The sequence below is a fragment of the Varanus komodoensis genome, unplaced genomic scaffold, assembly GCF_004798865.1.
Source record: "Varanus komodoensis strain SLA01 unplaced genomic scaffold, ASM479886v1 scaffold29_1, whole genome shotgun sequence".
NCBI classification, from domain to species: domain Eukaryota; kingdom Metazoa; phylum Chordata; class Lepidosauria; order Squamata; family Varanidae; genus Varanus; species Varanus komodoensis.
The window spans coordinates 9,876,677-9,891,918 of NW_025335759.1; the positions used below are offsets into that span (position 1 = coordinate 9,876,677).

General features: G+C 49.1%; 1 protein-coding gene across 1 annotated transcript in view; it reads left to right on the forward strand.

The window, feature by feature from the left end:
* The first annotated feature begins 340 nt into the window (after positions 1–340).
* The window catches only part of GRIK5 (glutamate ionotropic receptor kainate type subunit 5), a 35,914-nt gene continuing 21,012 nt past the window's right edge, over positions 341–15,242 (forward strand). Inside the window, exons 1-7 of the mRNA XM_044435189.1 lie at positions 341–425; positions 2,505–2,669; positions 3,495–3,592; positions 4,362–4,527; positions 5,988–6,166; positions 7,343–7,396; positions 13,667–13,828. Of these exons, the coding sequence (XP_044291124.1) occupies positions 341–425; positions 2,505–2,669; positions 3,495–3,592; positions 4,362–4,527; positions 5,988–6,166; positions 7,343–7,396; positions 13,667–13,828 (909 nt within the window). The remainder of the gene's footprint in view (positions 426–2,504; positions 2,670–3,494; positions 3,593–4,361; positions 4,528–5,987; positions 6,167–7,342; positions 7,397–13,666; positions 13,829–15,242) is intronic.

Here is a 15,242-nt window from a genome sequence, read left to right on the forward strand (position 1 = left end):
AGGAATTGTGGGGTTTCAGAGAGGCAGGGTTACTGCTGCCTCTCTGAAAACAAAGTGGTTTTAAAACCAAAAGCAAGGAAAAAATGAAAACCCCTTGAACTTAAGTGGTAGCAGAAAGTTCTGCTGCAATTCTCATCCTTCCCCCCGCTCCCCAAACCTGTAGAAATCCGGGCCCTCTTTTTGTAGAGAGAGAATATTTTCTGGGGGAGAGACTTTTGGCCCAATCTTCCGTTCCGTGCCATGTGCTGGGAAAATTTCTCATGGGGGTATTTTTCCACCCCGCCTGCAGGTGGCAGCGCGGAGGCCACGGCCGAACTTTCTCCATGAGGAGGGGTAGAAGATGCCGGCTTTGCCCGCGCTGCTGCTGCTGCTGATTCTCGGCTTCGCCCACAAGAGCCTAGAGGTGCTGTCCTCTCTGCGCATGGGTAAGAGGGAGACTTTCCACGGGGGGCGAGGCCGCATGGGGGCCCCTGCTGAAGGTGGCTGAAGCCGAGGTGGTGGAGCGGGTGGTGGCAGGGAGCCGAGACTCCGGCGAGGGGGGAGCCTGACCCTGGACGTGATGAATGGCTCCGGAGGGGCTCTGTCTAGTCTGCTCAGCAGCTCCATCCGTTATCCGAGCATCCAGGCGGCTGCAGGAGGAATAAATCAGGACACGGACGGAGCACGGGCAGAGCTGCAGGATGCAGGGAACGGAAGGCTTTTAGTGGGGCTGCACGAAAGCCCTCGCAGGAGAGCCGCCGCCAAAATGGAACGGCACCCTTGGGGACAAGCATTCTTGTCCTCGGACAGAAGTGGGGAGCGGCAGGCCCCCCCCGCCCATGCGCAGAGACCGACCTCCGTCCCTGCCTCTCCCCCACTGCTGCACTTTTCGGACTTCCGCTGGCGGGAGGGCATGATGGAGTGTTGCATCTCTGACTGCGAGGCTGCGTTGATCCGGGGATGCTGGCTTCTCTCATCTGAGGAAGGCCTGGCGAGCGGAGGGGGAAAGAGCCCCAGGACAGCTTCCCAAAGGGGATCCTTCCCTGCAGCTTGGCACCGCTCGGCACCAGCTGAGTTCCTTGTCATGGGCATAGCTGGCAGCAGGAGCAACCCACAGACTCCGGCACATGTGCCGCTGCCTTGTCTTTTCATCTTGCTTCCCTCTGTGCCCCTCTTTCCCAACAGGGTCCCTGCTGGGCCCTCTGTCTTCATCTGCCTGGAGAATAATGGGAGTTGTAGTCCAGTGGGAAGTGCCACGTTGCAGGCAGTTGCGGGTACCTTGATGTATGCTGCCTGGAGCTCCCTGAAGGACAGGCAGGGTGTAAAGAGAATTAACAAATGAATCTTTGACTTGGTTTGCACGACACAACAGCCCACAGCAAACAGTGGTGGGTTGTCCTGTTGTCAGAACCCAGACTGCTTCGGAGGGGCTTGTTTTTCCCTCAGCAAGCCCCCCTGAGCACCCATGGCCTTGAGGAAGGGTTTCTTTCAGCCATGGTGTGTTTCCCAAAGTTGAAGCATCGTTCCCGGTGTTGTTAAAAGCCCCCCAAAGTGTCCAGACCACTCTGTCAGTGGTCTGTGGCCCCCTTGGCACTGGGATTCTCAGGCACAGAGTTTGTTGGGGACAGAGTGTGTTGTGGTGGCAGGCTTGGCTTGATTCTTGTTAGTCTCCTGAGGGCTACCGATGGAGCCAGGCGCACTCTGCTGGCTCGGAGAGGGGGGAGAAACCAATAACCGGCCACACCCCATGACCCATCCGCTCTGGCATGGCCTGCTTGCCCAAATGCAAATTGACAGCCGAATTTCGACCTCAAGAGGCCTGTCGTTGAACAGATGGGCAGTCAAGAGCCGCACGAATCCCCTGCGAATCAAGCTCACCTCTGCCGGTAGATCCCGCCGGCATTCTGTCTCCCACCCCTGTAGAAAACGTGGGCTAAGCCCACATCGCAGATGCGACGGCCAAATCGGCGGTGCCATCACTGGCGGAGGCAGCGCAGGGCTGCGGGCGCTCCCAGGGAGGGCATGACAGCCGTGCTCCTTCTGGCTCTGTGTGCCTGGCGTTTGGAAGCGTGCGGCATATGACGGCGGTTCCATTGAGCTGTCACGGCTAATCGCCGCTGATGAACCTCTGCTCCATCATTAGGGTAGTTATGGCAAAACATGTAATCTGGCTCTCTATGGAGCTAGTGAGCTTGATTCTGGGGACAGGAGTGCTTTGGAAAGAGGAGCATCTCCTGGTGCCGTGTGCTGCCTCGAAGGGTGGGGTCTGCTGGGAGGGGCTTTGCGCTTCAGGGTGGCAGGTGGCCCAGTGGGCCCTGGGCCCTGTGGCAAGCCAGTGGCAAACAAGAGTTCCGTTTCTGGAGGCCGGCCATTTGGGGGCCCACTGGTGCCCAGGAAAAAAATTCCCACCTGGCAATGGCAGTGACGGCATTCCATGGGAAGGCTTCCTGGGCAGGCAGTGGCTCATGTCTGTCTTCTTCTCCCCTCCCCCATTGCCCTGCCCCTGTCCCTGTCCCCACGGCCAGCTGCCATTTTGGATGACCAGACAGTTTGTGGCCGGGGGGAGCGACTGGCATTAGCCTTGGCTCGCGAGCACATCAACAGCATCATCGAGGTGCCTGCCAAAGCCCGCGTGGAAGTGGAGATCTTCGAACTGCAGCGGGACAGCCAGTACGAGACCACCGACACCAGTACGTGGCGCGCGCCCCTGTGAAAATGGGGATGTGCCTTGATCTCTCAAGCTCCTGCAGGGAGGGGGAGGAAGAGGAGGAGGAGGAGGAGGGAGCGCAGCATTGCGTGCGAGGGGGGATGACCGCAGCAACGTCATCCGAGCCAGTTAAAATAAGAGCGCGCAGCTTCGTGGTGACTTCATGTGTCCGTCCAGTGGGCTCCCATTACATAATGCATTTTGCCAAGGCCAAACGTTAGATGCATTGTTTGGCAATCTGTGCCTGCTTTTAAAAACTTTGAAAAAGGGAGGACGTTAATGTCTTTCCCTCTGGTGGTGTCGTTCCAAAGAAAATCCTTCCAAGGTGCTTTTCGGTCCGGGAGGGAGAGGGCCCTTCGCCAGCAGCAGCTTCTGGGGTGAAAAGCAGTGATAGGCAGGGGATCTCGGTGGGAAAGGTTGATGTAGCTCAGGATGGGAGTTGGGTGGCTGTTTAAATATGTGTGTTTTTTAAACCCCACCTCCCCAAACTGTGTTTAACATGCACCTAACCTGGCATTCTCCTGATGTGTTGCTTTCAACCTCACACAAGCAGGAATGTCACCCTTGGTTTCTAAGGTCCAGAAAGTGCCTTGCTCTTGTTGCAACAGGAGAGCCTTTTCATTGTGTTTTTCGGCAATCTTTACAACAACCCTGCAAGGTACACCCCGCTGAATATGAGTACTATTCTTCCCAGCACGAGGGAGCATAAAATCACTGAGAGACTCGCCACCTGCGCACAAGTGTGAGCAAGCCTGGGTGTACGATGCTTGGTTCGCACGACTTCTTCCTGTTCCTTTTTTTCACACAGTGTGTCAGATCCTACCCAAGGGAGTCGTGTCAGTATTGGGCCCAGCCTCCAGCCCAGCCTCCGCATCTATCGTCAGCCACATCTGTGGGGAGAAAGAGGTAATAGCACCACAGTTGATATTGCGGTAATATTGGGCCCGATTGCTTCTGGGACATTTCTCCATGTTTGTAGTGGCGGCCATGGAATTTAATTCTGCACTCCAGCCCAATAAACACATATATACCCTAGCACAGGAGTGGTTCTCCAATCTAATAATCTATACCGGAGTCCGATGTGCAAACGACACGACAGAGCTTCCTTGGCTGACAGCTGACGTGGAGCCTCAGCTCCAGCAATTTAGGCAGCTGCATGTCTGTGGGAAGTGGAAATGAATAGAATCCCATTCTTCCTGCTGTACAGAATATATCTTCCTCACCATGCGCACTTCTCTTTTAAAGGGACAAGTAAGTTTCTATATCTCATGACTGCCTAGAAAAATCTGCTTAAAGCTTAGAAACTGCTGGGACTCTGTAAGGGTTTTTTTTAAGTAAATATAAATGTTCAGTACTTTCTCCCATCACCTTTACTTCAAACTCCACTCTCCCTTGTTCTTTTTTTAAAAAAATGTTAACTCTCTTTAATTAGTGATGAGAAAGGGGGAGAAGCAGATTCTGTTGCTCATTCACTATAATTATAGACATCCCAAAAGCATGTGGAAAATAATCAACATTATATAAATGTGCTTAATTGTAGCATTTAGTAGGATCCTGGAGTTTTGTATTCTGCAGAAACTGTTCTAAATGAGGAATTCCACATTTTTTCAGCCGCAGAGGAGGGAGCAGGAAAGAGTATCTGTGTCATAAACAAAAGACTTTGTTTCTCCCCTAGATCCCCCATGTCAAGGTGGGTCCTGAAGAGACCCCCAAGCTGCAGTACTTGCGCTTTGCCTCCGTCAGCCTGTACCCCAGCAATGAGGACGTCAGCCTGGCTGTGTCTCGCATTCTCAAGTCCTTCAACTACCCCTCAGCTAGCCTCATCTGTGCCAAGGCTGAGTGTGAGAAAATACGGCTGCACCCTTTCGTGGAAACAGGGAACTGGGGTTGTGTGTGCATGTGCGTGGCGGGAGGGGGATACCTTGCTGTAGTGGCGTCCCTGGCAGCGGCCCATCCGGTTTCATGGAGATCCAAGTCACAGAGTAACAGTCCTGCATGTCTGCATCTGGATCAGTCGGCAACCTGTTTCTTAAAAAATGTGCATTGGATCTATCCCCTGGTTGTCAGCAATGCTTTTAATGATGTCTGATGCAAAGTAATGACCTCCGTTCATGTCTGCTTGAAAGACATACTCTTTGAACTGGAGAGTCTTCCTGGAGGAGCAGCAGCTTTGCTGCCTTATAGATGGAAAGAGCACTTGTAACTTTCAGATGCTACCCCAGGATATGCCTGTTAAACCCCAAAGAGAATATGACTGCAGCCCAAGTAAATCATTTTGCAAAACTCCCACTGTCTTGCTGCAGTTCATGTGCTCTTAGCAGGCCCAAGACTAGAAGGAAAATGGCTGAAGAAAGCGGTAGAGCCATAACTTGAAAGAGCTTTCAGATTCTGCCTCTCCCACATGAGTTGTTTTAGACGCTGCAGCTCTGTAGATTGTGTGTGTGTGTGTGTGTGGGGGGGGGGGTAAATGCATAAGCCAGCTGGGTGATAATTTTCTTTTCCCCCAAAGTTTAGGTCTGGTATAATCGTTGGGTGATTCTATTTGTATTCATCTCTTATTACATTAATGGTCAAAGAAGACATGATGTTCAGTGTGTTTCTGCATTGAACACGCGTATTTCTTATTTTTAAATCCAAAAAATACAAATAGTAGCTGCTGATCGTGAGCATTATTGGGATTGCTTTAAACAGGGAGGGGGAGTTTGACTACTTTCTCCCCTGCGATGATCCTGATAAAAAGATGCTGTTTGCACAGAGAGGACTCCCCGCTTCCCCCAGTGTTCTTTCCGATTCATATGCAAGTAACTTTCACCAGGGGACCTCAGTGAGGATTAATCCCACACTGCAAAGCTGGGATCCTGGTTGTCCTTGGCTACCCTGCCAGCATTTTGTCAGAAGACAGAAAAAAAGATGTATTATTTGTGAAAATCCATTTAACACCACGTCTGGCTTGGCCCAGGCATTTGTAAAGAGAGTAGCTGCAAGGAAAGAAAGAGCTCCTGTATATTTCCACAAGGGTGAATGCTGGGCGGTGAGACCAGAAAACCCACTCTGGACTATTGGGGCTACCACAGCAAAGGCCCTGCGGATGCAAAGCAGAGCCTCGGTGCTAATAGGAATGGATGCAGAAAGTTATATAAGGGGAGGACTTCTCCTTTTATATCTGCATAATGCCTTTTTTGTCCTGGCTGAACTATTCCAGGCCAAGTCCCAGGCACTGAAGCCAGCTTATTGGGCTGGGCTCTGGCTTGAACAAACAGTTGGCGTAACCCCCTGTTCCTTTCCGGATCCCACCCACCAGGCCTGCTGCGGTTGGAGGAGCTGGTGCGGCAGTTTCTCATCTCCAAGGAGACCCTGTCGATCCGAATGCTGGATGACACCAACGACCCAACTCCGCTGCTCAAGGAGATCCGCGACGACAAGATCTCTACCATCATCATCGATGCCAACGCTTCCATTTCTTATCTCATCCTCAAGAAGGTGAGGAACGGGGCCCTGTACTGATGGGACGAGGTTGCAGCAGCTTCAGTCCCAGATTGCTCTCGATGGGAAGGGTGACAGTTAACTTGTGTCTATGGATGGGAGATCGTACAATACATATTTTAATCCTAACTTTCCCAAGTCTCTCTGTGTGGATCGAAACTCAGTTATCTTTTGCGATTCACACAACTCCAAATTTTGCAGCAGAGTTTTCGGATCAACAAACCTGTACAAAGATGCATATATTTAGGAACCCGCAGTTCCAAAATGCTTTATATGAGGAGAATTGCTTGCAAACACTATTAGTCAAGGATGCATTTATTGGGAGAAATGTGCTTAAAATGCGCATGCATTTTAATTCAAAACTAACCACCAAAAGTCTCAGCATCCCAAGCAAATTAATTCAAGATGCAGAGAGAAACTGAGATGGACAGAGTGCTCTGGACACTTTGTTAGATGGACTTGCAATTCTCATTGGAGAAATGCTAAACAGTGATTTTGGGGTGGAAAGTGCCAGACACATACAATCGCTTTTGGAATTCTGTATTTTGTTGGTTACATTAACCCAGGAGGCAGCAGCATTCCTTAACCAGGATTGTGCAAAGAACTCTTAATTCTGCTTAAAAAGCCCCTGCCTTTTGCCGGAACGCCCCAGGAGTACTCAGTCCCTCGGAGAGCTTTTCTAGACAGTGGGGCAGAATCCTGCATTCTGGTTAGAAAGGCCCGTCCCCGTCGGAAGGGTTCCTTGTGTGTTCGGGGCCACACAGGACACCCCTGCAGCAAGAGGGACCTCTGGGTGGATCACTGAACCTCATAGCCATGTTCTTACCAGCCTCCTTCCGTGCAGCATCATGTGGGCTGGTTGGATTTTCAAATATTACTTCTGAGCACGTGCAGAAGTGCCTGAGGGCTTGCAAGGTCCTCGCATTGATTCGCCCTTCGATTCAGTGAGAACCACTGTGGTGTTGTGGTGAAGAGTGCAGGACTAGGACTCAGGCGATCGGGGTTCTAGTCCCCACTTAGCCATGGAGCCCACTGGGTGACTCTTGGCTCAGCCTACCTCACAGGGTTGTTGTTGTGGTAGAAGTTGGAGAATGCCATGAGCCGCTTTGGGTTCTTTAGAAGAAAAAAGTGGGATAGGGAGCTAATGAACACTAATAATTCTCCTTTTTCCAGGCTTCGGAGCTGGGGATGACATCTGCCTTCTACAAATACATCCTGACAACCATGGTTAGTACTGGAACGGCGCTGATGCCATGCAGGGGGTGCAAGTGTGTCTGTGGCCCCCACCCTCCATGCGCAGTGGGGAGGACGGCTCAGCAGTGGGTCAGCTGGCCTGAACCAGCAGGACTGGGCTGGAGGGCCCGCTGGGCAGCTTTCCCAGAACAGCTGCTTGGCCTCAGCCAGGGTAGGGGACAGCAGCAGGGGAAGCTGCCCTGTCCCTGGCCAGAATTTTGGCCCCATCTAGGCCAGTGTTGCCCACACTGACTGGCAGCACCTGGATTGCAGTGGGGCCTCCCCACCCCGAGCTGCAGCCCCTAACGAGAAGCAGTGCCCTCCAAGAAGGCAGCCCCCTTCCCCTCATTTTCCTCCTAGCTCCCAAAGCAAGCTGTGGGGGCACGGGCGACATGCCAGGGCGCCAAGAGGGGGCACTGGGTGAGGGCCTCTTGCTTTCAGCAGCAAAACCCACCCCCCGTTCTGTCCCCGCGGTCGGAAGCCTGGCCCTCGCTCCAGAAACAGACTCCATGTCCAGGGCTGAAGCGAAGCCTTGGATCTGGTTCAGCAGCTGTTTTAGCAGTGACGAAAGGTGACCCTGCCATTGAAATCCGGCTCGAGGGCATGTTTTCTTTTTTGATGTGTGTCTCCTTCTCAGAGCACTCGGATGCTCAGCACAGCCTTTCAAAGGGTCAGTTTCTTTGTGTGCTTTTTAAAAATAAATTTCACTTCAAGGTGAAAGCACAGGGATGGGCAGCCAACCAGCCATGTGAGGACCGGATCCGCCAGCCAAATGCTTCTGTCTGGCTTTGGGCAATCCTTACCTTACCGAACTTGAATCCTGGGTAAAAAAAATTGCTCTCCTGACCACAACCTTGAGATCATTAAATTGTGAGGGCTGCTTTGCCCATCAGGTGCTTCCACAATTTGACTTCGTAGTATAAATGGGTTTTTGTTGGGGTTTTTTGCCCTCACTTTATATATTCCGCAGCATCAAATATTCTGTTATGCACCAATTCATATGAAAAAGCAGAATATGAATCAGGACTGCTGTATCTCTTCTGATCAAAGGGAGAAATTCAATTTGGGGGAAGTCGGGGGGGGGGGAGCAAAGAGGAGAGGGTCAAACACACCCCAAAAGCCAGCATGTGATAGCTGGAAGCTCTTCATAGCAACTAAAGTTTTGGGAGACTCATTTCAGCATTTTAGAATGGGAGAAAAATCCTTTGAAAAAGCTGGGTTTTACACCATGTCTGGTCATAGGGGGAGAAGGGGAGGCCATTTGGGGAAACTAGAGGGCTGGAGTAGGACCCCAGAGGGGTTGGATTTGGCATTGTAAACGAATGAGTTGTATTGGTGTTTCCCTCCCTGGCTGCACTGGATGGGGGCAGACAAAAAAGTGGAAGGCCCCCCTGCTTTGGTGAAATAGCTGCTTCCTCAAAGCTCTACCCTGAATAGCTTGAACCCAAATGTCATTGTCTCCTTCCTTCCTTCCTTCCTTCCTTCCTTCCTTCCTTCCTTCCTTCCTTCCATTCATGCATCAGTTAAAACAGAAGTATCCCACCTCTCCAGCTCCACATCCACAAAGCAGCTTGTAATGCAAAAATAGCTTCGTAAAAGTTTCCAGCATCCCTGCTCTGACTTTCCACTCCCAGCCCCCACCTTCCCCTCCTGTCGGAAGGCCTCCTTCACTGCTCCTCTCACTTCCCAGGATCGGCCCAGGGAATTTTTGCTGCCGGAGGCAAAGGGCGAGAAGGGACCTTCCCCTTCCGTGCAGGGAAGCCGGCCCTGGGGTCAAGCCAGAGCCCTCCACTGTTCTGCAGGAAGCAGAGTAGCTTAGCATCCACCGGGGAGCCAGGTGCCGCCATCTCCTCCAACACCTGGCCGTGGTGCCCTGCCCCCTGCCCTAGCATCACCTGCCCGAGGGACCTGCTTCACTTTACTTACAGGTAGGGCCCTTGACACGGCCCTTTTCCTTCGCTGCTTCATGGGCTTGCAGCAATTAAGATTACCCACTCCAGATTAAACAGCAAAGAGGCCCTCCTCCAGGAGCCCTCCGTGAAAGACATTAGGAGGCAAAGTACCCGGAGGAGGGCCTTCTCTGCGGTGGCGCCCCACCTATGGAATGTGCTCCCCAGAGAGGTCCGCCTGGCGCCGTTGTTATTTGTTTTTTGGCGCCAGGCTAAGACCTTTTTATTTCAACAATATTTCAACAATTTTTAATATCATCTATAGGTTTTTTAAATTGCAGCCAGGGTGAATCTGGATTTTATGTTCACGATTTGTATTGCATTTATTTATTGTATGTAAGCCGTCCAGAAGCTCATGCAAATGGGACGGCATACAAAAAATCCTAAATAAATAATAATAAATAAATAAAGAGTGTAGCACCAGATTGTGAGATGCCTCAGGAAAGCAGAATCGTTTTTATCGGGCACCTAAAATGTAAGAATGGGAGAGGGAGCCCCAGTCTGGCAGCTGTGGGGCAGTGTGGTTTGTCCTTCAGAACTGAGGTGCCTCTGGAGAGCGGGCCTTGCCCAGATACCCTGCAGCTGGTGTCCACAGAAAAGCGTCCTCAAAGAAGGACCCGAGGGACAATAGAGGTTGCCACAGCTCTGTGCGCTATGAAGGGGGAAATGCGTGAATATTGTCCCAATAGAAAGCACATTTTGCCAAACTGACTTGAATCCTATAACCTGAATAAACAAGGCAGAAGTGCCCTTATTTCTATGGCCGCTCTGCACCTTGTGGGGAGAGGCAAACAGGTTGGTAGAGGTCTGCAACCCCATTTCCTAACCACTAGAAATGTTGCTTAGCCACCCTATCGTAATCCAAATTTCACTTGGAATTACCCTCAGATATTGAAACACTGCAGACACACAGTGAGGACTAGAAACCTGCTTTGTGTGTGTGTGTTTTTTTTTAAACAAAAGCTGCGATTCTCAGGTGTGCAGTTCTGAGTTTTGTGCAGAATCTTGTCACTGGAAGGTTACAATATATTCCCTTTGAGTGGAGGCTGACCTATAAGACAAGGAGTTTTTCAGCTTTATCTCTTTGAGTTTACCCTTGTGGAGTACAACTGTCTGGAGTTTCACGTTAAGGATGAGGAGGATCCTTCTTTAAGGAAATGCCGGAGCTTTGCTACCGGTTTGGGCTACCATCCCTCTTTATGAATCCTTCACTCGGGATCCTCTGCTCCATCCTCCAGCCATCTGTCCACAGTTACACAACGGTCTAAACCTGGGGTTGCCGGTCATCTCCTCCGCTTTCCCCAGCAGCTCTTAGAGAACAGAATCTTACCTGCCCCCCTCGTTACACCTCCAAATTTTGCTCAAGTGCAGTAGAAAGGTGTATTATAGCTTCTGCTGAAATGGAAAGAAAAATTATTCCAGCTGGAAGCAAAAGAGCAGCCTTCTCCAACCTGGTGTGTTGGCCTGCAGTTCCATCATCCCCAGCTGCATAGCTCTTGCTGTTTAGGAAGAATAGGAGCTGCAGTCCAAACTCACCAGGTTGGGGGAGGCTGAAATGGGTATACTATACCTTTTTAGCTTTTGCTTGTGAAAACAAATGTTTCTTTCTTCGTTATATTTATATCCTGCCTCTTTTCCTTCAGAGGTGCTTCCTTATAACCTTAATCCTCACAACAACCCTGTGAGGTAAGTTAGACTGAGAGGGGAATCCCAAAAGCCACACATTTCATTTTTCAGGAGAGCTGGTATTTATTTCTTGTTCTTGTCGTCGTCGTCATTATCATCATGATAATTATTATGGCAGATAGTAGAAAAAGGAAAAGCACACACAGGAATAGAACAGGCATAAACCCACTGATACATAAAAGAAATCAGTGTCATTAACATTAGCAATATTCCTTGGAATGTTCATACCAGAACTTTAAACGATCAGGGCATAATAAGACCAGTGACAATATCCAAACACATTAAGAAAAAAAAAAAGGTAGATAATCGGAATTAAGGAAGTATTTGCAATGCAATCTCCTTCTGTATGCCCACTCAGTTGTCCTATTGAGAGCAATGAGGCTTACTCCTGAGTAAGGAGATGGGGCGCCTTCTCCAGTCTGGAGCCCTTCAGTAATACTATCAGCATTACTGTGTGTTATACACAGTATAATATAATACAAAATATTGTGTATTGCATTATACACAATAACTGCTTTGTTACCAAGTATTAGAAATGCAGCGTCTGCCAGATGCATAATTATGGTGCGCTTGTGATTTCTCCAGTTTCGCTTCTGTTTTTAAAGAACTCTTTCCCAGTTTTGTTTTTGTTTTAATTAAGCAGGGAAAATAGGGTATTATTTCTGAAAGCAAAATAACACATTTTCCTACTTGTGTAATTGTGTTATTTTGCTATAAGTACCGCATAGGAGCCATACAGGTGAAAAGGCACGGCTCTTTGGGTGCAACTGGGATCTCAGTTCTGCACCCAGACCAAATGAATGTACAATAATTAACTGCATTATGTAAAAAAAATTGAGTACACCAGCCAGGGGCTGGCATAGTTAATCTCCTCTCCATATTTTCAGTGGAAGGGTAGGGGATTTTTAAAAATCAGGCTGCAGAAATTTAAAAAAGGAAACTGCTCTGTATCCTATCCTGGCCTGAGTGAGGCCCCAAACCTTTGTAAGCACTGAAACAGTTCACTGCGTTCTTTTCACAAGGCCACATGAGGGCTGCTCTCTCAAGTTTGAATCCAAGTTATAGTATAGTTTCTGTTTTTGCACAAACTTCATATCCTCCATTTAGCTTCCTGTAGCCTGTGCATAACTAAAATGTTTTGTTATAATGGCTGTATCCCTGGGTTCTGAAGAAAACAGTCAGATAATGAAGGTGCAAGTCTTTCTTAAAATGTAGCTTGCAGCTGTAAGCAGAGTAATAACAATTTCTGAATCATTACTATCTGCACATCCTTTCAAACAAAATACTCCAAGGATCATCTAGGAGTTTGTACTGTAATTTGCTCAATTACATTGGGCATCTATATATTTTAATTTTCTGAGATTCCCAAAATATATGTAAATAGTCAACATATGTTTGTCCTCAGTGCCTGCATTTATTAAGAGATAAATCATAAATCCATTAAATCTTGCAGTGGCTATGTGACATGAGTAATTTTTTAAAACTGTTTTAAAGTTATGTTCCCCACTGTTCTGCTGAATTTCATTAGATGAGGCTTTTACTGTGTTTGTCCTTTACGTTTTGCAGCTGTATTTTTCCTTCTCTGCTACTGCTTTGGCACCATTTGGCATCCCTTGTTTGCCCTCCTTTTCTGACCCCAGTGAATTAATTACAAATCAAATTATAAACACACTGGATTGGTCTGTATCTGATTTGGCTGTGTCATGAAGCCACAAAGACAATTTAGAGCGAGAGCAGGAAGCATTGGCTTCATTCGGAATGGTCTTCAGGGAGGGAGCAGCATTGAAAATACTTATCCTGGCCTCAGTCCCCTGAAATTTTTTTCAGGTCTAAGGAAGAATTGTTAATTTCCATTTCCCTTTTAGTTCTGTTTTATCTTCACATCTCCATTTTGAATTTTGTATGTATACCAATTTGAAATATTAGCATGCAGCTTGTGCAGCTGTGAAATTAGAGGCACTTGTTGAGTTAGGCATTCAGTTTGGTGTCAAAATACACTAACACCTGAATTACTTTCTCAATCACAGAATGATAATTAAGAATAAATATGCTACTTGTGTCTTGGACTATCTGCCATTTGGGCCATGTAATACATTAGGCATTTGTTTTGCTGAGATGGGATTTGTAGTGCAGGCCTAGGAAGATGGGAAGAAGATCTTGGGTTCAGTAACTGGTGGCTAGAGAGCCAGAGAGCCGGACACCTGGGTTCACTCCGTACTCTGCCGCGTTGATTATACGGTTCATCCACCCACATGCTCTGTCTCTCAGCCTTCTCTACCTCACAGGGTTGTTCTGAAGCTAAACTGGCCAAGCCACTCTTAAGCTTTCCCACATGGTTCCTTCAAAGGACTTGTGGAGAAGGCAGGAAATAAATCCCCTACTTAAAGAGCTAAAGCTGCGGAACTGATGGGGAAACGACAACTGTGAGCAAAGCTCCTCCATTCTCCCGATCCAGCTTTAATAACAGCCCGCCAGGTGTAGCTGTGGTCCGATCCTTTCGGGCACCTTCTGACCTTGCCTGGCTCCTCTGCCTCCTCTTCTGTGAACTCTCAACTGCGCCCAGTTAGGATTGAGTGCAGAGAGCGCCTTGTCCGTGCTTTAACACTCTGCTTCTAACCATCCTCCACAGGACTTCCCAATCTTGCATTTGGACGGGATTGTGGATGACCACTCCAATGTCCTGGGCTTCTCCATGTTTAATACCAGCCACCCCTTCTACATGGAGTTTGTCCGTAGCCTCAACATGTCCTGGCGGGAGAACTGTGAGCTCAGCCCTTACCCTGGGCCTGCGGTAAGTGTGGCAAGCCAGCGCGAAGGAGCAGGTGTGCATCAGAAATACGGGTGGTCACAAAACCCAGGTGGGTGAATGCGGTCAGGTCAAACATGGCCATGGCTTCACCTCCTTGATTACCTCTTGGATCCTCCACCTGGGAGGTGGACCAGTGAAGCAGAGCTGATTGGGGGCTCGACTTTGCTTATGCTCTGCCCTCCTCTTGCTCCAGTGGCCTTTTGGCCCAAAGGCAGGGCTTGGAGATGGGAGTGGACAAGGCCCACAGGGAAGTCTGAGCATCTCTTGGCTGGAAGAGCAACTTCTGTGGGCTGCAGCCTGCATGTCCATGTCTTAAGAAGCAATGCCTTCAACTTTGTGAACGAATTAACCTCGCTGAGGTGCCGCAGGCTTTTCGAGCAGCTGCCCCGACTGCAGAGCATGCTTAACATGCCTTCCTTCGGCAACCATCGGGGTTGCTGAGCACCGTTTGGGAGCTCTCATGAAACCTCTGGGGGCTTTGACAGGAGTGCTCAGGCATCCTAGACCATGAGCACGCCAACATGGGCACTTCGCACTTTGCTTCTTGAAATGGAGGGGGCTAGGATAGCTCTACTGATTTTGAAAGGGAGAGTTTGAAAGAGGTTGTTTATCTAAGAAGGGCTGCTTGGGGGGCAGCCATCAACCCCTCCTGAAGACCTGGGGCAATCAGCCGGTCTTCAGTAGGAGCTAATGGTTCCCGCTGGCTGTATCCAGGCACGTGGCCTCATTAACCTATTGAAATCAGCAGAAATGATGTCTTTGTTGATTTGGGTAGGTAGATTAAACCTGCTGCAGAGATGAGCCTAATCAGGACTTGAATGGGCCTCCAGCGGACTCAAAATGGGTTGCAAACATTCTAATAGTCACCCTGTTGAATGTTTGTACCACCACCAACATTAATAATTTGTAGCTCATCAGCCAGAAAGAGAGAAATGAAGGAGAGAAATCCAGACTGTTTTTCATTTCATCAGCATCTCTGGCTGCTCACTTGGAGGTGCTTGTCTGGTGCCACAGGTATCGGTTGATCTAATTTAGTGGTACTCACTGCAGGAATAGACCCAAGAAAATGGGGGAGCTGTACGGGATCAAGCCCAAGGTCTCTTTGCTCCAGGTTCTGGCTCCAGGTTCTAGATGCCTGTAGGGACACTGCTGCTGTTCCCAAGACCTGCATCCAGGCACCATCTCTTCTCCAACTAGTGCTCGGAGATTTATTTTTATTTATTCATTTGAAACTTTTCTATACCATCCCATACTTAGATGTCTCGGGATAGTTTATAGCCAATTAATGCATTGCCTCTGGACCTGGGGTATCCAAATGGGCATCATTTGCCAGACTCCCCTTAACAGGAAGGAAGGAAGGAAGGCAGTGCAGTCCCGTCTCTCTGTGTATGTGCCT